The following is a 23,192-nucleotide window of genomic DNA, read 5'->3' on the forward strand; positions in this document are numbered from 1 at the left end:
CTCCGTAAAGTTCACTTGAAATACAATAATACTGATAATCCTTGATGCCTTGACTTTTTACATGTAACATACACACACGCACACACACACTCACACATCCAATACTAGTTCTGGCTTCTCATTACCTGGGCTTCCTATAGATTCATGCACTTCTACTCCCATAACCCAATGTTGGGGATTCCTGGGTTCCTTCTGGCCTCCTCTCCCCTGATCTTTCCTAGTGAGGAAAAGTTATCCTTGTATTTCCGGGCTGGGGGCACGAGAGAAGAAAACCCATGGGCCAAGGGGACGTGTTACCATCCTGTGTGATAACCACCCTACAGGCTCTGTAGATCCCTCCATAAGGACAGATCTGTAGCTGAAGAGGAATCCCAGTGGGAAGAGCCTCTCACTATAACCTTAACAGTTAGAGAATAGAGGGCAGATGGAAATGGGGTATGACTAAAAACAAAAAACTACAAGATGGTGAGAAGGGCGTCATCTAGATTCTGGAGATGTGGCTCCATGGAACTGGTGACTCTTAGACGGAAATATATCTGCCCCCAGCAGCCTTGGTTTAGAAACTTATTCAGACTAAAGTGTACATAAAGAAAATAGGTCAGTATTTGATTTGATAAATACTTTTTAGGGATTACTCTTCTGTGTGCTAGGCACTACGAGGAATAGAGATCTGAATGGAGCAGGGTTGTTGACATTTAGAAACTTTACAGTTGAGGGAAAAAAAGAGCAATATAGCATGAAAAATTAAATAGTCATACAAGAAATAAATGAAATATCACAAGGAGGGGAGAATGATTCACTAGAAAATATATGAAACAATTAGTGCTTCAAAAATTTAGACTGAACAAGATATCACTGCAGGCTAGTCTGAGAATGCATCAGAGACTAGTAAGTATTGATGTATGGAAAGAGGACGGACGTCCTAAAAGCTAGGGTGAGATGAGCAAAAAGTCATAAAGCCAGAAAAATAAAAGGGTATTCAGTGAACACGGTGTGGACCAGAGAATTTCAGGATCGGAGTGATTGGTGTCTAATTCCAAAAATGGAGGTTAAGATTGTGATGTCTTGGTTGTCAGACTGAGGAGCTTAACATTTTTCTAGTAGCCACTAAAATTTTTTGAGTTCTGCTACCAGATAGGATATAGTAGATGGCAGAAAGCCATAACCTCTACTGAAACAGCTAAAAACATACATAAATTTTTAAAAATCTTTTTTTAAATAGAAGCAAAGAACTAAATTTACAGAGATGGAGGAGCTCTTCCTAGATGCGCTGAGGTGGCCAACTGTTCACTCCTCTGGAAGCAACTGTCAAGTCTAGGCAAGGCTGAAGATTGGGGAGGCATCAGCAGGAGACTCTTCTAGGGGGAAGGGAAATCAGTGGAGAACCTCACACATAGGCAGGTATGACAGATTAGAATCTATAAGTACCCCAGATGCAGGGCTGGTTTCCCATGTGGGGTGTTTGCTAAGTGTTGAGGGGGCATGGTGGGCTAGAAAGAGCTCACAGAAATGTCCCACAGCCTCTCTTGGGAACAGGTGCTTGGAAGGCAAAGCCCCACTAGAATGAAGACAAAGCTACAAACACATCACAGGTCTTGTCCAAAGAAATCTGTAATTAGAGGAAGACTTTGTCTAATTAAAGATGTCACTGAACACCAGTCTCGCTCAGTGGCTCTTGGATCTCGCTCTTGGATCAAGGTGGTCTGCCCCATATCCTATCTGCCCAACAGAGGGAAAAGCAAGCTGTCTTCTGTTGAAAGGAACACTGATTTTAGTTTCTATGATTTTCTTATGCATAACGTCCAGCATATAATAAAACCTTCTAAGACCTATGAAGAATCAGGAAGTATTTGAAGAGATAATGGTCAAAGAATTGCCAAAATTGGTCAAGGAATTCAGGCCACAGATTCAAGCAGCTTATCAAACCGCAAAATAAACACAAAGCCATGTCTGTCAACAGTCATCAAACTTCTGAAAACCAAGTAAAGATAACTTCTTAGAAGTAGTGAGAGCAAAACTACACATTATCTACAAAAGACAAGTTAGAAATGTACTTAACTTCACCAGTAACTATAGAAGCCTGAAGACAATGAATGACATCTTTAATGTTAAAAGGAAAACAAAAATTGAGAATTTCAAGCCCAGTGAATCCTAGAATTTTATATGTAGTGAAAATATCCTTCAAAATAATGTAAAATAAAGAGGTTTTTAGGGAAGAAAAAAAAGAGAAAATTTGTTAGTAGCAGATACATACTACAAAAGTAATTAAAGGAAGTTCTTCAGGTTGAAGGAAAATGAGTCCAGAGAGAAGCAAGAAGAGCAGCAATCAATGAGTCTGTCAAGAGAAAAACAGTAGAGGAAATTGATGAAAAGAAATGCTGATTCTGTTAAAAGATAACAAAGTTGAATAACCCTAACCACAATGACCAAGGAGAAAAATAAAAAGAGAAGACACCAACTACAAATATCAAGAATGAAATAAGGTTCTTGCTGTAAAGCCTGTAGAACCTTATTTTACAATATTTTTCTTCTATTTCCTTATTCTTATTTTTGATGATTTCATCAGGTTGCTATTCATTCCATGATTGCCTCAGATGGAAAAACTTATAATTTAGAAAGGAAAATAAACAGGATTCGAAAATGACTTGAAACAGAGAGAAGGGAGTGAGGGAGAGAAAATTAACTGGGTGAAATCTTTACATGAGATGCAAAATTCAAAATAGTGTTTTATTGTTGTGTTACTGTTATTTAGGGAAAATGAGTCTGAGCAAGACGGTGAACTCAGTTAGGGCAAACTAAGTTTCAATTTACCTCTTGGACATTTGAGTAGAGATTGTCTAGGAGGAAGATAGATATGTTGGTTTGGATTTCAAGGGAAGTCTGGAGTAGAGATTCAAGTTTGAGAGTCATCAATTTACAGGTAGGATTAAAACTGTGAGACAAGTTTGATGATGTGTAGATTGAGAAAGAAAGGATGGAGCCCCCTGACTTTATGAAAATTGGTCCCACATTCTTGGTGCCACAAAACAACACAGAGAACAGAGCCCCAACTACCGAGAGAAAGAAACTGCATGTCCAGCTGAGGACTTTTGTCCTCAAAGAGGAACCCGGAACAGCTCACTGTGTAAGGATGGAGTTGGAGCTCTGCATCTGGATGTTCACGATGAGCAAACACATGCAAGCACCTCATGGACTTAGAGCTGTTTAGGAGAAAGCAAACTTCCCATCTAAACTGAACGGCCCTTATCTAACAAGTGCAGTACTGTAGTTGCCAAATGACCAGATGCACTGTTAGATGCAGACAGCGTTATGTTTGATTTTTTCCCATAAGTGTCATAAGAGACTAAGAACCAATGATATTAATAAAGACCATGGTGTTTTAAAGGTATTGATAGAGTTATTAATAAATATTATAGGAAAATAATAAATTTCCAGGCATATGAGCATAGGGATATTTAAAAGAGGCAAACCAATTTTCTGCAGATCTCTGGAATTAATACATTGCTATCAAAAACCTCGTCCCTCTAAATTTTTGCTTCCTTTTGAAAACCAAACTTTTTTGGTAAGGGAGAATATTCTCTTCTATTTAGTTTCTCTCATGAAATTCGCACCTTTTTTGTAGACATTTTGGCAACAAAGGGTCTCCCTGTATGTTTATATTGAACCACAGACCTTCCAGTAACATCCTCTGGTTTCCTTTCAGTTACTGAGAAGCAGTGCTATAATTTTATACTTGAGGCAGCAAACAACAGAGATTCCTTCATGGTGACTCAAGAAAAAGCGAGTTTGTGGTAAAGCTTTATGTGAAGTGGAATTGGAAAACTATCGCGTGCAGAGGAAGCTTGAGGGAGAGCTACCCCTTGCCCACCCGACCACCGCCATGAGCTAGCTGGCTTTTCTCACAGCATCCTTACTCCCCTGGACACATCTTCTCTGATCGCCCTCCGAGGTCTAGCCTTCTCTGCCTGTGTATCATGTCCCTGTTTCCTTATGAGTCTATTCCAAAGTCTTCAGCCCACCACAGCTCTCCAATTCTGCTTCACGGCACCTTTCACATTCTTCTCCCACATGTATCTGAATTTGTTTTCAAATGTAAGTCCACAAGACCAAGAATGTGCATGACCCATATCATCTTTTCTTACCAGGTCTCTGCTATCCGAAAGACTGCCTGCTCTTAGGTTATTCGCTATCATTAAAACAGCAGTAGCTTGAAGGTGGTGGGAGTAATCATTATTTGGTCAAAACGTGGCTATTTTGGCAGAAATGCCTGGAACTGAGAAGTTTTTCTCTTCAAAAGAAGTATCCACAGAAGAAGCATTTGAACTTTTGCCTTTCCAATAAACACTGCATGGCCTTTAGCCTAGACTCTAATTCTTTATCTTGTATATCTTCTGTCTCTTATAAATTAAGATATCTCTGTGGTATTTAGAGATACATATTTTGGGGTGAAGTCAATTCCATAGTATTTCTCAGCTTTCTCCCCTTCTCATCTAGAAACAGAAAGCCTAAATAAACCTCAGTTGAAACAAAAGAACACAAGAGACTGTGGAAAATTCTGAAAGAGATGGGAATACCAGACTATCTGACCTGTCTCTTGAGAAACCTGTATGCAGGTCAGGAAGCAACAGTTAGAACTGGACATGGAACAACAGACTGGTTCCAAATAGGAAAAGGAGTACGTCAAGGCTGTATATTGTCACCCTGCTTATTTAACTTATGTGCAGAGTACATCATGAGAAACGCTGGGCTGGAGGAAACAAACACAAGCTGGAATCAAGATTGCCGGGAGAAATATCAATAACCTCAGATATGCAGATGACACCACCCTTATGGCAGAAAGCGAAGAAGAACTAAAGAGCCTCTTGATGAAAGTGAAAGAGTAGTGTGAAAAAGTTGGCTTAAAGCTCAACGTTCAGAAAACTAAGATCATGGCATCTGGTCCCATCACTTCATGGGAAATAGATGGGGAAACAGTGGAAACAGTGTCAGATTTTATTTTGGGGGGCTCCAAACTGCTGATGGTGATTGCAGCCATGAAATGAAAAGATGCGTACTCCTTGGAAGGAAGGTTATGACCAACCTAGATAGCATATTTAAAAGCAGAGACATTACTTTGCCAACAAAGGTCCGTCTAGTCAAGGCTATGGTTTTTCCAGTGGTCATGTATGGATGTGAGAGTTGGACAGTGAAGAAAGCTGAGTGCCAAAGAATTGATGCTTTTGAACTGTGGTGTTGGAGAAGACTCTTGACAGTCCCTTGGACTGCAAGAAGATCCAACCAGTCCATCCTAAAGGAGATCAGTCCTGGGTGTTCATTGGAAGGACTGATGTTGAAGCTGAAACTCCAATACTTTGGCCACCTCATGCGAAGAGTTGATTCATTGGTAAAGACCCTGATGCTGGGAAGGATTGGAGGCAGGAGAAGGGGACGACAGAGGATGAGATGGTTGGATGGCATCACCGACTCGATGGACATGGGTTTGGGTAAACTCCGGGAGCTGGTGATGGACAGGGAGGCCTGGTGTGCTGCGATTCATGGGGTCGCAGAGAGTCGGACACGACTGAGCGACTGAATTGAACTGAAATATAAGCACTTCAGTTTTCCATCCATGGTCTAGGTGAGCTGCAAGAAGAACTAAGGTATTTAACACGAAATCCCAGGCTCAGCTCTGATGTTCATTTCTAAATTCCATACTTCGTCTCTCACAGTTTAGAGGGCATTCAGTCTGGGCCCCTCACCTCCAGACGAAGCCCATTTCCCGAGGAGGAAAACTCGAAGCCAGTGCTCCTCCTGGGATAGTACAAGTTACCCTCGACCCTGTATATTTGCTCAGGGAGTCCTGTAGGCTTCCAGGGGTACAGTGGAGCTGAAGTTTTCTCGACTTTGAGGAGTCCCCCCAAAGTAAGGACTGATATCCACATCACTCCTGTCCACACAGCAGGGCCCTTGGTTTTATGTTAATCCCTAGCTTTTATGTTTCACTTCACCATGTTATAACAAGAATCCCAACCAGTTCCTGGGAACACAACCCTAACCTCCTAAATTCTGTCTTCACCCAAAACACAATCTTTTCGGTTTTCAAAAACAATCAACAGTCAGGCTCAGATGTTCCATTCCCATGTTAAAGCAGAAGACTCTGAAAGTGGAAAGTTGTGTGTATTAAAGTGGGGAGATAGGAAGAGGAAAGTAGAAGAGAAGGAAAAAAGGAATAAATCTGAGGGGAAGTCAGTGGAACTTTCTACTTAATTGGTGTTGAGATACCTAAAGGAAATGTAAGGACAGCAATGAGAGAAGTCAGTCACGATTTTTAGAAGGTGGTGGTGTTCTTCAGTATTTAAAAATGCTCTCTCTTTTAAACTTTCAAGATGATTATAGAGCTTGGGACATTCAGAAAAGGGAACTCTACAATCCGCAACAAACTTACTACCCCCCTAATGTGAGATTTGGAAATTCAACATTTCAGGATGACGACGTCCCTCGGGAGATAAAGCCTAGACAAAGCTGTAAACCCAGCCCTGCGGTCGAACGCTCTACCATCCCCTTTAGCGGTAACACAAGTAAGTCATCGCCTTGATTATGTGCCTCATCGACCAGAATTCAAGTTGGCAAGGCCAAAAGACAGCTACAAGCCCCCCGACCAAGCCTTGGAGGACCTCACAACTCACCGATGCGACTTTCAGGGTCTCGTCGGTGAAACGGCAAAGACCTGCAGACCCGCACAACCAGAGGGGCCCAGGACGCTCCATTCGGAGGAAGCACCGAGTTCCGGGACAGCTTTCAAGCGTGGGCACTCCCAGCACCGCAAGTACAGAAAGCGCCGGAGTACGTCCCTTCCGCAGGCACCAGGCAGCGGCAGAGCACCAGCCACCTCGACTATGGCCCGCATCAGGCCACGCGTGTGCTTCCCACCAGGCTCGCTTCTCGTAGGAGAAATCATACCTTTCCTTTCCAAGGAAAGAGCCCCACGAAGCAAGATTTCCCAGCATGGGAAAGCTGCCGCCAGGGACTCATGAAGCAGGAGCCGCAGATCTCCAGCCCATCCGGAAAATTCGATGGCCTGAGCACTTTCAGGTCCCACTACGTGCCCGTGCCCGGGGAACTAATTCCCACCGAGAGCTGCAAACCTGCGGACGCTCCCTTGAAGAGGTCGCTTCCGTTTGATGACGTCACCACGTACTCTCTGGAGTATCTGCCCAAGAAACTGGAGACCTGCCCGGCTAGCTACCCTTCCCCTCCTGGCTACCTGTTTGAAACTACAAATTCCCGAGGTCATAAATTCTTCCGCAAGATCGCTCCGGAGGTGAAGGCCTTCTAATTCTCAAATCACGTTTAAAAGGAAGCGGACTCACAGCATGTTGGCTTCTCAAGGACAAAATCAGTTTTTTATAGTAGAAAACAAACTTTTTTTAAGTGAAAACTAATCATTTTTTAAATTTTTTTTCCTTTTTTTTAAAATAAATTTATTTATTTTACTTGGGGGCTAATTACTTTACAATACTGTAATAGTTTTTGCCATACATTGACATGAATCAGCCATGGGTTTACATGTGTTCCTCTTCCTGGACCCCCCACCGACCTCCCTCCCCATCCCATTCCTCTGGGTCATCCCATTGCCCCGGCCCTGAGCCCTTGTCTCATGCATCGAACATGGAATGCTGTTCTGTTTCACATATGATAATATACATGTTTCAATGCTATTCTCCCAGAACGTCCCACCCTCACCTTCTCCTTCAGAGTCCATAACATTGTTCTATGCATCTGTGTCTCTTATTCTGTCTCGCATATAGGGTTACCATTACCATCTTTCAAATTCCATATATATGCATTAGTATACTGTATTGTTGTTTTTCTTTCTGGCTTACTTCACTCTGTATAATGGGCTCCAGTTTCATCCATCTCAGTAGAACCGATTCAAATGTATTTTTTTAATGGCTGAGTAATATTCCATTGTGTATATGTACCACAGCTTCCTTATCCATTCGTCTGCTGATGGACATCTAGGTTGCTTTCATGTCCTGGCTATTGTAAACAGTGCTGCGATGAACATTGGGGTACACGCGTCTCTTTCAATTCTGGTTTCCTCGGTGTGTATGCCCAGCAGTGGGATTGCTGGGTCATATGGCAGTTCTATTCCCAGTTATTTAAGGAATCTCCACACTGTTCTCCATAGTGGCTGTACTAGTTTGCATTCCCACCAACAGTGTAAGAGGGTTCCCTTTTCTCCACACCCTCTCCAGCATTTATTGCTTGTAGACTTTTGGATAAATTTTTTAAATTTTTAAACAAGAAATTTAGAAAATCTGTCCGAGGAAATCAGCATTTTTAAATCCATTTCGAATTAATATTTGAACCAAGATTGTTCTTTAGTAGGTGTTTCTGAGACTTGAATTATGTACATTCCCATCAGAACTGTTTTTAATCCCAACATACTGCTTGGTAACTTGTTTCAATCTATTATGATTTATACTTGTGTTCATACTTATGTCAAGTATATGGTTATTCCCATAGGTGTTATCATTCATCAAGTGCCTTAGGACTTTTCTAGAGCACCGCGGAAAATGACACACGGATTCTTCTTTCAAGACAACAGTATTTTTCTCCTTAGACTTCAAGGCATCTATGAGGTGTTCCCTGAGTCAGGTTTTCATTGGTGGCTGTTCAGATGGCTGCACTGCTCCTCACAGGGTTCAGGTTAGTAAAAGTCACCCTAATGTCGAAATCTAAGGCTCCGTGAGTTGGAAATCGAAGCACCTGAGTTCACAGCTCCAGTGATGTTAATTTCTATTTGTGTTATCCTAGGCAAGTGACTCTTGTCTTTGAGGCTCAGGGTCTTCATCTGTAAACGAATGTCTGCTCTGCCTACCTCACAGAAACTTTGCTCTGAGCATCAGGTCCTGTGACGCCTTGAAATCCACAAAGAGTGCTAACCAAGAATCAGGGGTTGTTCATAAGTCACCTAATCTCTTTTTGTACCTGTTCCACCATTTTCATAGTAGGAGAATTCCCTACTCAATACTCCCTTTCTGGCCTGTAGCAAGGATTGTAGAATAACCTAGCCTGCTTCATGCTGATGAGGAGTATGATTTCTGAGAGGAGTCTTGCCCTCTAAAGCTTCACAAGCACCTAGAAGTTGTTACAGAGAATGGAGAGTGTGGGTAGGGGAATAATGTGGTTTGAATGACACTATTTCCAAAAAGGAAAAAGCATTTGCAGAAGTTCAGAGTATGACCAGCAGCTCTGAAGAAAAATGTTCAGGGTAACCGCAGGCAGTTATGCACCCAATTGCCGCTGCCAGAATCACAGCGCAGAAGACCCAGGCTCAGCAGGAGCACAGTTATGTCCTCCTCCCCCTCCAGTGTGAAGAGCAATGCCAAGAAGGGAGCGAGGGAAGGAATGGTGGCACCAAGTGAAGTCAGCAGAACAGACTGCGTATATAAATGCTGAACAGTCCCTAATGAATGAAACTCTCCCCCCCAACCCCAGCCACGCCATGCCGCACGTGGGATCTTAGTTCCGAGACCAGGGATCGAACCCGTACCCCATGCATCGGAAGCATGGTGTTCCAACCACTGGATCGGCAGGGGAGTCCCATGAAATAAACTCTTATTGGGTGGTTTTGGGGTGATAGGATTTATTTTATCTTAAAAGTTTAGTCTTGTAGTTTTAGAATTGTTTCAAAATATATATCCATAACTGAGAATAAGTCCATCACCATTTGGTTAAAGTATTTTTCATTATGTGGCAGTAATTTGTTTTTATTTGCTTTTGTATTTATTAGGGGAAATTATGTTGAATTATATGTATCTAGTAATATTAATAAAGTATCACTAAATGAATTTTCATGAAATCATTTCTGCAACCAATTTTCTCTGGAAGAGACCTTGTTAATAAAGGATTTTCTAGGTTAAGGTATGCATAATTCACACACACACACACACACACACACACACACACAGAGTCACACAACATTTTAAAAGCACTGGAAACTAGTAACATTATTTAACCATCTGCCAGATTTAGAATGAGATTCCACGAAGCCAAACTTGGATGAATCTGATGAAGAATGGGGGACATTTGGAGACAAAAAGCAGTAGGAAATTTCACCCCCACCCCACCCCATCTCAACCCTGTCTCCCTGCATATCCTTGTTGTGGAAATTAAGACCACAGAATTAGAAAGAGAGGCACTGTCGTTCATAAGACTGGAGGGACACCCACGCCCAGAGTGAATGCTAACGTGCACCGTGGACTTTGGGTGGTCATGCCGTGTCAAGGCTAAGCCACCCATTGTGACACCCGCAGCCTCTGGGCACAGACCATTAAAGGGCGGGAGGCTGTGCAAGTGTGGGGGCAGGAGGCACAGGGCAACTCTCTGCTCTTTCCACTCAATTTTGTTGTGAACCTAAAACTGTTCTAAAACAATTAAATGATTAAAGAAAAAAACCCAAAACCTAGGTGACAGGAAGAATGGAGGGGGTGTCCAGCAGTCAGAAGCTGGGAATCCCCATTCCCCAGCCCCTTAAAACATCTGATTTATAGACTTTTGTACAAACTACCCAAGGCCCTCTCTGGGGCTTCCCTCTTGGTTCAGCTGGTAAAGAATCCTCCTGCCAATGCAAAAGACGCAAGAGATGCAGGTTCGATCCCTGGGTCGGGAAGATCCCCTGGAGGAGGAAATGGCAACCCTCTCCAGTATTCTTGCCTGGGAAATCTCATGGACAGAGGAGCCTGGCAGGCTACAGTCCATGGGATTGCAGAGAGTCAGGCATGACTGAGTAACTAACACTACAAACTACTAATAATACACGGCTCTACACATTTCTAACAGTTTTTTTACTAGGTATTTTTTTTTTACTATAGTGTTATTCAAGGTTGTATTTGGAAAAGGGGTTCTGAAACTTTTGTGGACCTATTAATAATGGTCTTCAGTTCCTTTTCTTGAAGCCTGTTCTCATTGCTATTGCCTCACATCAGTCTATCTTGTAGCTTCTGTTACTGAGCTGCTGCATTCAAAGGGACCTGACCCTGGTTTACCTTCATACTGGAGGACAAAGACACTGCAATTTCCAAATACTATCCTTGAAGTCAGGCACATCCATTCATTTTTAGAGACCAATCAGAATTTTTATCCCAAAGTAAAAAAAAAAAAAGTATTAGAAACAGATGATGATTTCTGTGTGTGTATGTTTATTACACAGTAGTCTCAAATCAAATTGAAAACAAAAAGTGGAGCTACAAAGTTACAATAGTACTAGCTTTTCATTTTTTGAAACTTCCGATTTTATAGTGGAGTATAGCTGATTAACAATGTGATAATTTCAGGTGGACAGCAAGGGACTCAACCATACATATACATGTATCCATTCTTCCCCAAACTCCCCTCCCACCCAGGCTGACACAGAACACTGAGCAGAGTTCCCTGTGCTACATAGTAGGACCTTGCTGGTTATCTGTTTTAATTATAGCAGTGTAGCACTAGCTTTTCTAGTCACCCATCTATTTTTACCGGAGATCTTTATCTCTTCGTAAGGCTTTGAGTTACTGTCAAAAATCCTGCACTCCAACCTGAAGGACTCTGTGCTGAGGCAGAACTCTCACAACTCTTATAAACTGGGCAGGTCTTCATTTCTCCTTCCTTTTTGGAGGACAGTTTTGCTACCCATAGGATTCCTGGTTGACAGCTTCTTTCCCTTCAGCACTTCAAATACACTGACCCATGTCATCTGGCCTCTGAGGCTCCCGATGAGAAATCTATTCATGATCCTCCCAGAAAATCTCTCAGCTTTGAAGACATTAATTATGTGCCTTATGAGTGTCTTATGCAACAGCACAGTTTCTGATGGTATAGTCAAGTTCGTTTAAATGGTCACTTTATTTTGAGACCAGAGTTTAAGGAAAAGGAATTGAATATTTCAAGTGTAGATGTTATGAGGTCCTTAACATCATTACTGATTTTCAAACTAGACATGGAAAGGCTGCTGAAAAATTCTACAGCTTTTAATTTCTAAGAAAGTGAATATCAGTCTCTAATAGCACATATAAAGAAAAATCTCTTTAGGACCCTTTTTCCTAAGTGTGAAGGGGCCTTGAACCTGAAAAGACAGAAAACCATTAGGATTTATCCTCAACCATGACTGGTCCATTTCCTGCTCTGTCCTCACAGGGCACAATTGTGATGAAACTCACTAAAAACCTTATATAAGAGCCCAGCTGGCCCCAAGTTTTTGGTCCTTAGAGCCCAGGAAGCTGTTACTGGTGACCTGACGGCTGGACCCACAGTTAGCGTGTTGTTTTCCTGTGTTTTTGCCATTCTGTTGATTTTATTTTTCCTTTTTTTTTTTTTAGTTAGTGCTGCTAGTATTAGTAACATTGGTACAGTTAATATATTTGGTATAGTTAATAGTTTATTAGCATAGTTAGTATAGGTAGTATTAGCATAGTTAGCGCTGTTAGTATAGTTGGCATAGTTAGTACAGTTGGCATAGTTTTGTTGCTAGTATAGTTGTCATAGTTAGCGTTTGTTAGTTTAGTTGGCATAGATAGTGTTTGTTTCTTTAGTTGGCATAGTGTTGGTTAGTATAGTTGGATAGAGTAGTTAGCTGGTAGAGTAGTTAGGGTTTACCACCATGCAGGACCTAACGGCCATTTATTCAACTAAAGGAACTCGAATAGGAAATTATGAAATTGTCCACACTATTGGAGTAGGTCACTTTGCGACAGTTCAGTTGGCCCGGCATGTTGAGGCTGGGACCGAGGTGGTCCTTAAGGTAATCAGCAAGACAGGGGGTTTATTAGGCTTAAAACAGTACTGGCGTGAGAGGAGCAGTTTGGAGCTGCTAGACAATGAGCATGTTGTTAGACTCCTCGATGTCATTGACAATGACGAGTCTCCCATCATGGTTATGGAATACATGAGTGGGGGAGACATGCAAACCTACCTGAATCGGTGGGGCCACATGACCGAGAAGGAAGCCCGACGCCTCTTCCGGCAGCTCCTTTCGGGCCTGAACCACTGCCACAATCGGAGCATCCTGCACCTGGACCTGAAACCGAGCAACTTGTTCCTTGATGCTCATCAGAATGTTAAGATTGGAGACTTCAGTGCGAGCACCGAATACTACGACAATACACCGAAACAATATAGAATCAATGGCACCCCTTCCTTCAAAGCCCCTGAGCTCCTCCTGGACCCCTACTGCTCAGGCCCGACCTTGGATGTATGGAGCCTTGGCATCGTCCTGTACATCATGGTGACTGGGCCCCAACCCTTCCGAACACCAGATTACGATTACATAGCGTGGGGTGTGATGATAGAGGATTTTCACGCGCCCAAGTACCTTTCAGGTGAACTGAGAACAGTAATGGAAAGCATGCTGACCTTCAACCGGACAATCAGAGCTACGATACCCCATCTTTGGCAGCATCCATGGGTGACGATGGATGAGGAGGAGCCCCTCCAGCCACTCTGTGGCGAGGACTCAGAGGTGACCGGGCAGAAGCTTCTGGGCTCTAGGTGCGCCGAAAGCCACAGGTCAGAGAGCGTGGGCTTGGATAGACCCAGGGTGAGGGCCCGTACCATCCGCGTGAAGCCCGCCCCTGTCATAATGGACTTCACCAACGAAAAACCTCAGCCTCCAAGCCCTGAGCCCACCATCATACCACACTGGCTATTCGTGACGGAGCCCACCCACGAGTCAGGTGAGATCCCTGACCCTTCCACTCCCCGACCTCCCCCATCTTCCTGCTGTGACCATGGGGCCACTCCCTCCACCCATGGGCTCCCCAACACCCGCCCCACCCGCCCTACGCCTGACACCCGGGGCATTACAGATATCTTGGACACAGGGGGCACCCAGGACACCCACGGCGAGAGCGGCGCCCACGGTGGGAGTGGCGCCTGCGGCGAGAGCGGCGCCCACGGTGGGAGTGGCGCCTGCGGCGAGAGCGGCGCCCACGGTAGGAGTGGCGCCTGCGGCAAGAACGGCGCCCGGGACAGCAGCAGCGCCCGCGGCACCCGGGACACCTGCGGCACCAGCGGCGAGAGCGGCGCCTGGGACAGCAGCAGCGAGAGCGGCGCCTGGGACACCAGCAGTGAGAGCGGCGCCTGGGACACCCATGGTACCTGTGAGGGAACCCACGACGCCCTGAGTGTTGCCGACACCCCCGGAAGCTCCTCCCAAACTGGGCAGTCCCACTGCCCAGCCACTCCCTCTGGCCTCAGCAAGACAATGAGGGGCGTGGCTAGGAGAATATGGAGGTTTATAAGAAAATATTGCTGCTGTGGACTGCCCAAGCAAAGTAGGCCCAGAACAACCCATGGATGACTGACCATGGACAGTCGACCAAGACAAAAGCAGCCCTGCCGAGCTCCCTGGGACCCAGTCAATCCAGCACCTCCAGGGCCTTCAGGAACCCTGGCCAGCTCCGAGGATGGTCTGGAGCAGCCTGAGGGACCAGGAGAGGCGACATCCTGACCCCGCTGCCCCTCCTCCACCACTGGATGAAACCACAGACTGGACTCTCCCCCGGGGCGTGTCCCCCTCTCCCTACACTGCCCTCTTCCATGTTGCTGGTGGAGGGAATAGTTTTTGCCAACTCCCTATTTCTTCATAGTTTTAATAAACTTCATTTCTCCAGAAAGATGTATCTCCCTCTGTTTTGCATCCTCTCCAGTTAGAGAAGTGTGTAGTCATGTAGGACTTGCAGTTAACGACCTGACAATTAGCACAGTGATTCTCAAGAGCAACAACTGCTGCACTGCAGGGCAGAAAAGCAGAAAGAGTATATTATTCTCCCACACTGACAATACTGAACATTTTCAGAAGGGCTGAGGGGAACTTTTGATCTCTGCAGCCTGTGTTAATTATGACCGGGAGGTCTAGCACAGGATAGTAAGTCCCCTGAACCAGCTGGTGTGTGGTGTGGTCAGCTCCCTGTGCAGATGAGTTTCCTGAATGTCCTGCAGGAGCCAGTGCTCTCCTCTCCCCTGTGGGGAGGGGCCCTGATGGGTGGGGTTTTGTTACAATATGGCTTCTTTTATGTTTTGGCCTCATGGCATGTGGGGATCTTAGTTCCCCGACCAGGGATGGAACCCACATCCCTTGCATTATTGGAAGGCAAAGTCCTAACACTGGACTGACAGCAGAAGTCCCTTTTTGGATGTGTGGGTCTGACCACAGGGACTGGATGATTTAAAACACTAGATTTGTCAGCATTACCTGGTTCCCTTGTTCAACGAGCCCTTGAACACAGGGTGACTGGAACAGGGTCTTCTCCCCAGAGGCCTGTCTCTGGGGATGCACACTCTCGGCGGCAATGCCTGTGCCGTTCCATTGGCTCTTGTGCGCTTACATGTCACTTGCCAACTGCGGAATCCTTCACCACGAGACACAGAGCACTCTGACCACGTGCCTGTGAGGCACCTAAGAACAAAAACTACAGGAGCTTAGGAGGACAGTCCCTATGGGGACTGTCTTCCAAAGAGAAAGCCCATCCTAGCAGTATGACTGTTTCAGGGCCGACACATGCCTCTGGGAGTGGGCAGCAGCACAATAACTCCTGGCCATACGCTCAGATTTCCTTTCACTCAGAAGCAACAGAATCACCACCTAGAGACAATAGCATCGGGGTGGGATAAAGTCGTCCTCAGGGATGTAAGAGCTGTGTGGCCTCAGAGAGCAGAGCTAGGGCAAAATTAGGTGGCAATTTTGGAAAGGTGAATTTCAACTCATTGAAACCAAAGGGAAGAAAAAAGGAGGCAGCACCTGTGTGTTCCTTCTTGTCGTTGTCGTTGTTTGGTCGCTCAGACTTGTCTGATTCTTGCAACCCCATGGGCTGTAGCCCACCAGGCTCCTCTGTCCATGGGATTTTCCAAGCAAGAATACTGCAGTGGGTTGCTATCTCCTCCCCCAGAGGATCTTCCCAACCCAGGGATCAAACCTGGCTTCTGCAGCTCCTGCATTGGCAGGAAGATTCTTTACCACTGGTGCCATCTGGGAAGATGAAACTGGGAGACTGGGGTTGACATGTATACACTGCTACGTATAAAACAGATAACTAATGAAAGCCTACTGTGTCACACAGGGAACTCTACTCAGCGTTCTGTGGTGACCTAAATGGGAAGGAAATCCAAAAAGAGGGGATGTATGTATACATGTGACTGATTAACTTTGCTGTACAGTAGAAACACGACTTTCCTCCAATAAAAAACAAATAAAGATGTTTCTGCTTATCGAGTGGACAAGGCACTCTAGAGAGGAGACAAAACTCAGGAGGCTCCTGACATGGCCCTTATGAGGAATGACAAAGACGCCGGGAACAGTGGGAAACTGACAGGAATGGATGGAAGTGAGAGGAAAAGGGAGTGGGTAGCTTAGGATGTGGTCACTGTGATCTGGAACACTAACTAGGGGCAGATCAGATTTGGTGGAGATTAGGAGTTTGATTTTGGCTACTTTAAAAACTATTGATTTGTGTCATCTATGATATCAAAAGGTTATTAATGGCTTTACCCCTGGGGATGCAGATGATACCACTCTAACGGCAGAAAGTGAAGAGGAACTCAAGAGCCTCTTGATGAGGGTGAAGGAGCAGAGTGAAAGAGCCAGCTTAAGACTACATAGTAAAAACAACTAAGATCACGGCATCTGGCTGCATTGCTGCATGGCAAATAGAAGGGGAAAAGGTGGAAGTAGTGACAGATTTCCTCTTCTTGGGCTCCAAAATCACTGTGGATGGTGACTGTAGTCATGAAATCAGAAGACGGTTGCTTCTTGCCAGGAAACCGATGAGAAACCTAGACAGTGTGTTGAAAAGCAGAGACATTATTACTGTGCCAACAAAGGTCCGTATAGTCAAGACTGTGGTCTTCCCATTGGGCATGTACAGTTGTGAGAGCTGGACCACAAAGAAGGCAGAACAGCAAAGAAGTGATGCCTTTGAACTGTGGTGCTGGAGAAGACTCCTGAAACTCCTTTGGACAGCAAGCGTATCAAACCAGTCAATCTTAAGGGAGATCAACCTGAATATTCACCGGAGGGAATAATGCGGAAGGTGAAGCTCCAGCATTTTGGTCACCTGATGAGAACAGATGACTCATTGGAAAAGTCCCTGATGCTGGGAAAGATGTAGGGCAGAAGGAGAAGAGGAGCCTCTAGGATGAGATGGCTAGATGGCATCACCAATGCAATGAACATGAACTTGGGCAAACTCCAAGAGATGGTGAGGGGCAGGGAGGCCCGGCGTGCTGCAGTCTATGGAATCACAAAGAGTCAGACACGACCGGCAACTGAATGACACCACCACCCGTGGGGGTAGAGTCTAAGGAATGGTGCTTTTCACGAGTGCCTCTTGTGATGCTGGCCTACTGCCGCATCTCTGAGGTGAGCCCATGAAGTCAGCTTCCCTGTGCTCTTAAGGTACATTGTGAGTGCAGGGAGCAGGTGAGAGTGGCAATTAAGGCCAGAAGCTCTGAAATCAGATTAACCCGATTTGAATTCTGGCCCTCGTACCTGTGTGGCCTAGGGGAGTTTTTCCAACTGTATAATAGAGAATGAACAACACTGGAGACATCCTTGGAGGTCCAGCGGTTAAGACTCTCAGCTTCCGGTGCAGGGGACTTGGGTTTAATCCCTGGTTGGTTATGCGGTGTAGCATAACCAAAAAAAAAACCCCCAAAAAACAATGAAATAAAATAAATTTTTTAAAACAGAAGATGAACAATATTGACTTGATAGGTGACTGTGAAGTGATCCACATAAACTACTTAGCTGAGCACCTAGTATAGTCCACATAAAACAAATCTTAGTGGTTGAGTTATTCAGTCCAAATTACCATACATTTTAAAACAAGTCAAACACTGGTAGCAAGGAGAGAAGAGTGACTGCACACACCTTGGGGGGCAGTCCCGGATGTTACAGGGCTGGAACGCAGCGCAAGGCTTCCAGAGCTGGTCACAGAAGGCCTCGCTCACTTCCTGCCCGTTGGCCATCAGGCACGGGGGTCTCTGAACTTGCGCTCCCAAGTGGCCGCACATGGCAGAACAATGAGTCCAGTTGCCAAGCTCCCAGAAAGTCTCTGCAGAAAGAAAAGGAATGTCACAGATGGCCGCTGGAGGAAAAGGGATGATGGGTTAGAGACAACCCGGACAAAGACAACTATGAGCTGCTTTCTGATTAGCTGCCCGTTGGGCTCTCTGAACAGCTCACAGAGAATCTACCATCAGATGGAGTAAAGGGATCCTTTAAATCTCATTTTCCCTTGACTAGCTTGTTGTCATAACCCGGGGCGGGGGGGCAGGGTTTGCGGTGTTATTACAGCCATGATGGAGCCCTTGGTCCTGCAGCTGAACTGGAACCCAGTGTGTCTGATGCCAAATCTAACTCTTTCAGAATACTACCTCACATTTCACAAAGGCCCCTTGACAGTTCAAGGCAAGACATACAGCCTGGGCAAGGGGTTGTCTCAGGCCAGCTAGATCTGCCAGAAAAGTCCCAGAGAAGGAGGAGAAACTCTGGGCAGTGGGCCAGCTTCTCAAGACTCTCCAAACAGAGCCAAGAGGACAAGAGAGGAGGGTCTCTCCAGGGGATGCCCTAATGGATTCTCTTTCTCAGAAGTGGATCAGACTGAGAGAGATGAAAGATGATTTAGCCGGGAGCAGGGGTTAAACAGACAGGTTCAAGATACATTTCAATTCCATTCTTACTTCTCCACTAATTCTTAGTCTAAACTTCAGATGAGTCCTGAAGCTGAATAAATAATTTGCCATAGAGCCCTTTGGAAAGGTGAAAACGGGAGTTTCCTTTAAAAAACCTGAAGCTGACCACCTTCAATAATCATGGCTTGTTTTCCTTTTAGTCCTCATTCCAAGTAGCCTTTCCTTTCCCTTTTGACACCAGATAAAAAGATGAAGTAGGACATGACGATGACAGATTTGTGTATGATCACAGAAAGGACCAGATTTTCTTGTGATAATCACAAGTAAATAATAGCTACCAGCTGTGTCCACAGGCTGCTCCACTGAGTACACCTATGCCTTTAACTTAACTGTTTTCCAGTGCTTCCTTTTGATGTTGGAATTTTGTCCTAAGCTGCGTATCATTTGCAAAGCACAACAGTACACATTTTTAGCTGCCCTACAGTTTATTTAAAACACCTTTTAGAAATAGCTAAGTTTATTGAGAACTTTTCAGGTGATAGGTACTGAGTTAAACACTTTAACATCAAATTTCCATTTAATTCTCATAACCATCTTGTGATTTCGATTATTTTTACTTGCAGAGGTAGAAATGGAAAGAAGCCGTGTGACTTTTCCAAGGTCCTGCAGCTGGACTGGAACCCAGTGTGTCTGATGCCATACCTAACTCTATGTCACATTTCATAAAAGCAAGACAGTTCAACGCAAGACATACATGCATTTCTTAAAAAAAATACACCTCTTTTTATTGAGGTATGATTCATGTCAAACATGCAGTTTTGTGAGTTTTCACAATTGTATGTACTTAGGTAACCATGATCCAGAGCAAGTTATATACATTTCATCACTCACAAAGCTTCCTCTCATCTATGAAGCAGGTTAAAGACTAACAGAGTTTTGCCAAGAGAACACACTGGTCACAGCAAACATCCTCTCCCAACAACACAAGAGAAGACTCCACACATGGACATCACCAGATGGTCAATACTGAAATCAGAGTGATTACATTCTTTGCAGCCAAAGATGGAGAAGCTCTATACAGTCAGCAAAAACAAGACTGGGAGCTGCCTGCGGCTCAGATCATGAACTCATTATTGCCAAATTCAGACTTAAATCGAAGTAGGCAGGGAAAACCACTACCTTCTGAATGGAAGACCATACCTGAATGGATCAAATCCCTTACGATTATACAGTGGAAGTGACAAATAGATTCAAGGGATTAGATCTGATAGACAGAGTGTCTGAAGAACTATGGACTGAGGCTCCTGACACTGTACAAGAGGCAGTAAGCAAGACCATCCCCAAGAAAAAGAAATGCAAAAACACAAAATGGTTGTCTGAGCAGGCCTTACAAATAGCTAAAGGCAAAGGAGAGGCAAATCCCCTCAGGCTTATTTACTTTAGAATGGAAATCAGCTGAAGTGTACAAAATCCAAGCATCTGGCTAACCTTTCATCCATAGGGAGGGATGGTTAGAAATGTCTCACAAGCCACAAAGCTGCATTTCTCACTATAGTGTGAGCAGATGAGAGACTCTTTGTCCTAGGATTTTAATCCTAAAGGACTCAAAGCTGAGTTTCCCCAAACATGGTAGTCTTTCCAGAGGATCTCAGACTAAATTTCCTTTGTCAACAATCTGTCCTAGCTTAAATGTCTCTCAAGCACAACGTGTTTGCATAATGCTATAAGGTTGTTCTTCATTAGAATCTGTGTTTTACAAATGCCAGATTTTACCCACCTTTCCAATCTTCCACAAATTCCTTCCTCACAAAGACACCTAGCCCTCTTCCCCTCCTCACCCTCCCACTGACCCATGAACTTTGAGGACCCAAATGTGCTTCCCCGGGCTCGCACTTTGAGGTGTTCACTCACTGATGCCTTCGAGACTGCTCTGAGGTGGGAACTACTGCCACCAGAGGTGGAAAGAAACAGAAGCACAGACAGTTAAAGCACTCCCTCAGTTAAATCACTGGGCTCAGGTGGTGGGGCCAGGATCTAATCCCCTGCAGTGCATGCTCTGAGCCACTGTTCTGCTGCCCTTTTAAGGCAGCAACTGTTTCTACATGAGAGCCTGGCACACAGCAGGGCTCCTCAAGTCCATGCTGTCACTGTGCTGATCTCTTGTCCAACCAGCACCCCCCACCCCTGGCTGCTTTTAAACATGCCAAGCACAGCCCACCTCAGGACCTCTGCACCTGCCTGCACTCCTGAAGAGCTATCCCTGCCCATCCCTCTCTTGTGGCTCTTCTATCACTACCTTTCAGATCTGGAAGCAAGTCACACGTGTGGCTGGCTATAGACACACACAGCCCAGAAAACAGGCTGGGGGACTTCAGGGTCGGCCGCTCAATGCCCACCAGCTCCCAGCAGAAGCCGGGTCCCGTGGCTTCCATAAACATCCCACATGGTGGGAGGGCTGTCGGGCCGTCCTCCCCTTGGCACCAGAGAGCCTACTTGCCCTCCCTGTCACCCCCAGCTGGCCCCTGAGCCCGGTCCCCACTCACCCGGGCCTCCTCCTGGAGCCGACCTGCCGCCCGCTGCTCCCCTTCCAGCAGCTGCTGCAGCTCAGCCATGCAGCCTGGGGGCACGAGCTGTGCCATCTCGTCCCGCAGCTGCCACACCCGCTGGGCAGGCTGGGACCGGGCCAGCCGCAGGCTCTGGGTGGCTCCATACAGCTGCTGGGGAAAAGGCACAGTGGTTGTGGGGTGACTGCCCAGAGCTACAGGATCGCCACCAGACACAGAAAACTGCATCTCTACTTGGTAGGCCACCCCACAGGGGAAGGGCGTGTCCAGCAAAGCCCATGATTTCTAAAGAGTCCATTTATCTGATGCCCATACTCCATTTCCTGGTAGTTCAGATGGTAAAGAATCCGCCTGCAATGCAGGAGACACAGGTTACATGGATTTGGTCCCTGAGTTGGGAAGATCCCCTGGAGAAGGGCATGGCAACCCACTCCAGTATTCTTGCCTGGAGAATCCCACGGACAAAGGAGCCTGGCAGGCTAAAGTCCATGGGGTTGCAAAGAATCAGATAGGACTAAGCGACTAACACAAGTCCATTCAGGGGCACTTCTGCACCCTGAGAGCCTGAAAGTCCTGCCTGTAGCCCTCCCTGTGACCTTGCGCTGGATCCTGGGAGGATCAAGTTCTTCTGTCCTGTTTACCTCCTGGCTTCTTTGCTTGGTTTAATTCCTTCAATAATGGGACCCACACCAGCTGTGAACAGCAGCCTCCCTCTAAATGTAGAGCTCATGCTCCTGAGACAGGCTGTGGCCAGGGCCCCGGAGGTGGTTGCACAGCGTCTGGTGGGGCGTGGATGTGGACAGACTAGGACACTGCTCCCTGGCCACAGAACCCACGGGATCGCTGGCACCAGGCTGTCCAGAGCCTGGCCACTTTCCCTGAACGGAGCATCTGGGAGGCCATCTAAACACCGTTTACACCATGGACTGTGGCGGCCTCATCTGGAGCACACAGAACTGCCCTCTGAGACCCCGTGGACGGGAGAGGCGGCGGCTCCACCAGGGGCCCTGCTGAGGACAGGCCGGAGAAGAGGGCACTGGCCACCCCGGGCAGGGGTGCAACTGTGAGTCACAGCCCCACTGCCCTCACTGGCCTGTGTCACCGCATGTCTGAGGGGCCACCCTGGGCAGGAGTGAAACCGTGAGCCACAGCCTCACTGCCCTCACTGACCTGTGTCACCGCATGTCTGAGGGGCCACCCTGGGCAGGAGTGAAACCGTGAGCCACAGCCTCACTGCCCTCACTGGCCTGTGTCACCGTGGGTCTGAGGGGCCACCCCGGGCAGTTTCCCTGGAAGGACCCCCCAGAAGCACACCACATGCAGGGGTCCAGCAGAGCAGCCCCCACGCTCCTGGGATGAAGAGAGGGGAGGAAAGTTCTCACACATCCTCCACCAGATGTAGCCTCCTCCCACCAGCTTTTGAGCTTCGGATGATCACTATGCAGTCACTCCAGCCCATGTCTGAGTCCCGCACACCTGCCTGGGTGCCTTGCCGCCTCCTGCGGGCGATGCTGTGCTGAGCCCTGAAGCCTGACCACAGGCCTCGCCATCCACTCTCCTTGGCTAGGCAGTACATCAGGACGGCCCAGCTGAGTGCCCCTGAGGCCCTCCTTGTAAAGCAAGGCATGGATGGAGGGTGGGCCCGCTCCGGAGAGCCCTGCTTGACCGACACGAGAGAAGGCAGGATGTCCCCAGAAGAGAAGCGGGACCACTGCAGCCAGGAAGCCAGGGCCTCCATCTTCTGGATGCTGGGGTGGGGCAGTGAGCCCCTCAGACGATGGTGGACCTTTCTGCCCTGAATCCAGGCTGGCCCGGCCAAATGTGGGGCAGTGATGTTAAGGAACCCCCCAGCACAGTCCTCAGCAGCCTGGATGCTTGTCTGCTCTTCTTGGGGCGCTTGGTTGCCACGCGACGAGGACCCGATGCCACAGAGAGGCTGGTGCAGGTGCCCCCGCCCGCAGCAGCCAGGGACGC

General features: G+C 46.4%; 4 protein-coding genes across 23 annotated transcripts in view; 2 read left to right on the forward strand and 2 right to left on the reverse strand.

Annotated features, from left to right (window-relative positions):
* The window catches only part of LOC145532136 (ninein-like protein), a 52,647-nt gene extending 38,461 nt beyond the window's left edge, over positions 1 to 14,186 (reverse strand). For 7 of the 15 annotated variants that reach the window (XM_081556586.1, XM_081556576.1, XM_081556601.1 and 4 more), the window contains exons 1-2: positions 13,378 to 13,558; positions 12,938 to 13,042 (exon numbers count right to left, since the gene is read on the reverse strand). The gene's annotated coding sequence lies outside the window, so the exon portion shown is untranslated. Of the gene's footprint in view, positions 1 to 12,937; positions 13,117 to 13,377; positions 13,559 to 14,121 lie in introns of those variants that run through there. The other 8 variants (XM_081556580.1, XM_081556592.1, XM_081556591.1 and 5 more) reach the window with 3 other exon arrangements.
* On the forward strand, positions 6,341 to 7,315 carry LOC145532137 (stabilizer of axonemal microtubules 2-like). The gene is given in 3 exon segments (XM_081556618.1): positions 6,341 to 6,556; positions 6,558 to 6,717; positions 6,720 to 7,315. Coding segments are annotated over 3 exon segments (972 nt in total).
* Positions 12,226 to 14,639, forward strand: LOC145532134 (MAP/microtubule affinity-regulating kinase 3-like). Of its 6 annotated transcripts, none has more exons than XM_081556562.1 (3): positions 12,226 to 13,697; positions 13,830 to 13,925; positions 13,960 to 14,639. In XM_081556562.1, exons 1-3 carry the CDS (start codon positions 12,626 to 12,628, stop codon positions 14,145 to 14,147), a joined length of 1,356 nt encoding a protein of 451 aa, XP_081412688.1. In that variant the 5' UTR covers positions 12,226 to 12,625; the 3' UTR covers positions 14,148 to 14,639. The 6 variants fall into 6 exon arrangements, with proteins under 6 accessions (XP_081412688.1, XP_081412690.1, XP_081412687.1 ...); XM_081556564.1 differs by having other exon boundaries at positions 13,845 to 13,925; XM_081556561.1 differs by having other exon boundaries at positions 12,226 to 13,925.
* LOC145532138 (uncharacterized) lies at positions 12,318 to 22,774 on the reverse strand. Its single transcript, XM_081556619.1, has 2 exons — positions 21,198 to 22,774; positions 12,318 to 18,074 (listed from the first exon to the last, which is right to left on the reverse strand). The coding sequence occupies exons 1-2, from the start codon at positions 21,444 to 21,446 to the stop codon at positions 17,988 to 17,990; spliced, it is 336 nt and encodes a 111-aa protein (XP_081412745.1). The 5' UTR covers positions 21,447 to 22,774; the 3' UTR covers positions 12,318 to 17,987.
* Positions 22,775 to 23,192: the final 418 nt, after the last annotated feature.

This window comes from Giraffa tippelskirchi, chromosome 13 (genome assembly GCF_054371585.1).
Source record: "Giraffa tippelskirchi isolate mGirTip1 chromosome 13, T2T-mGirTip1v1.2.pri, whole genome shotgun sequence".
Taxonomy (NCBI): domain Eukaryota; kingdom Metazoa; phylum Chordata; class Mammalia; order Artiodactyla; family Giraffidae; genus Giraffa; species Giraffa tippelskirchi.

What these genes read in the sequence shown, in the direction of transcription:
- LOC145532134 (XM_081556559.1), top strand. Translation starts at nt 12,626, where the DNA reads ATGCAGGACCTAACGGCCATTTATTCAACTAAAGGAACTCGAATAGGA. An exon ending in GGAGCCCACCCACGAGTCAG is followed by an intron (nt 13,698 to 13,829) that starts GTGAGATCCCTG and finishes GGGGCATTACAG; the next exon opens with ATATCTTGGACACAGGGGGC.
- LOC145532138 (XM_081556619.1), bottom strand. Translation starts at nt 21,446, where the DNA reads ATGCAGTTTTCTGTGTCTGGTGGCGATCCTGTAGCTCTGGGCAGTCAC. An exon ending in GGCTCCAGGAGGAGGCCCGG is followed by an intron (nt 18,075 to 21,197) that starts GTGAGTGGGGAC and finishes TTCTTTCTGCAG; the next exon opens with AGACTTTCTGGGAGCTTGGC.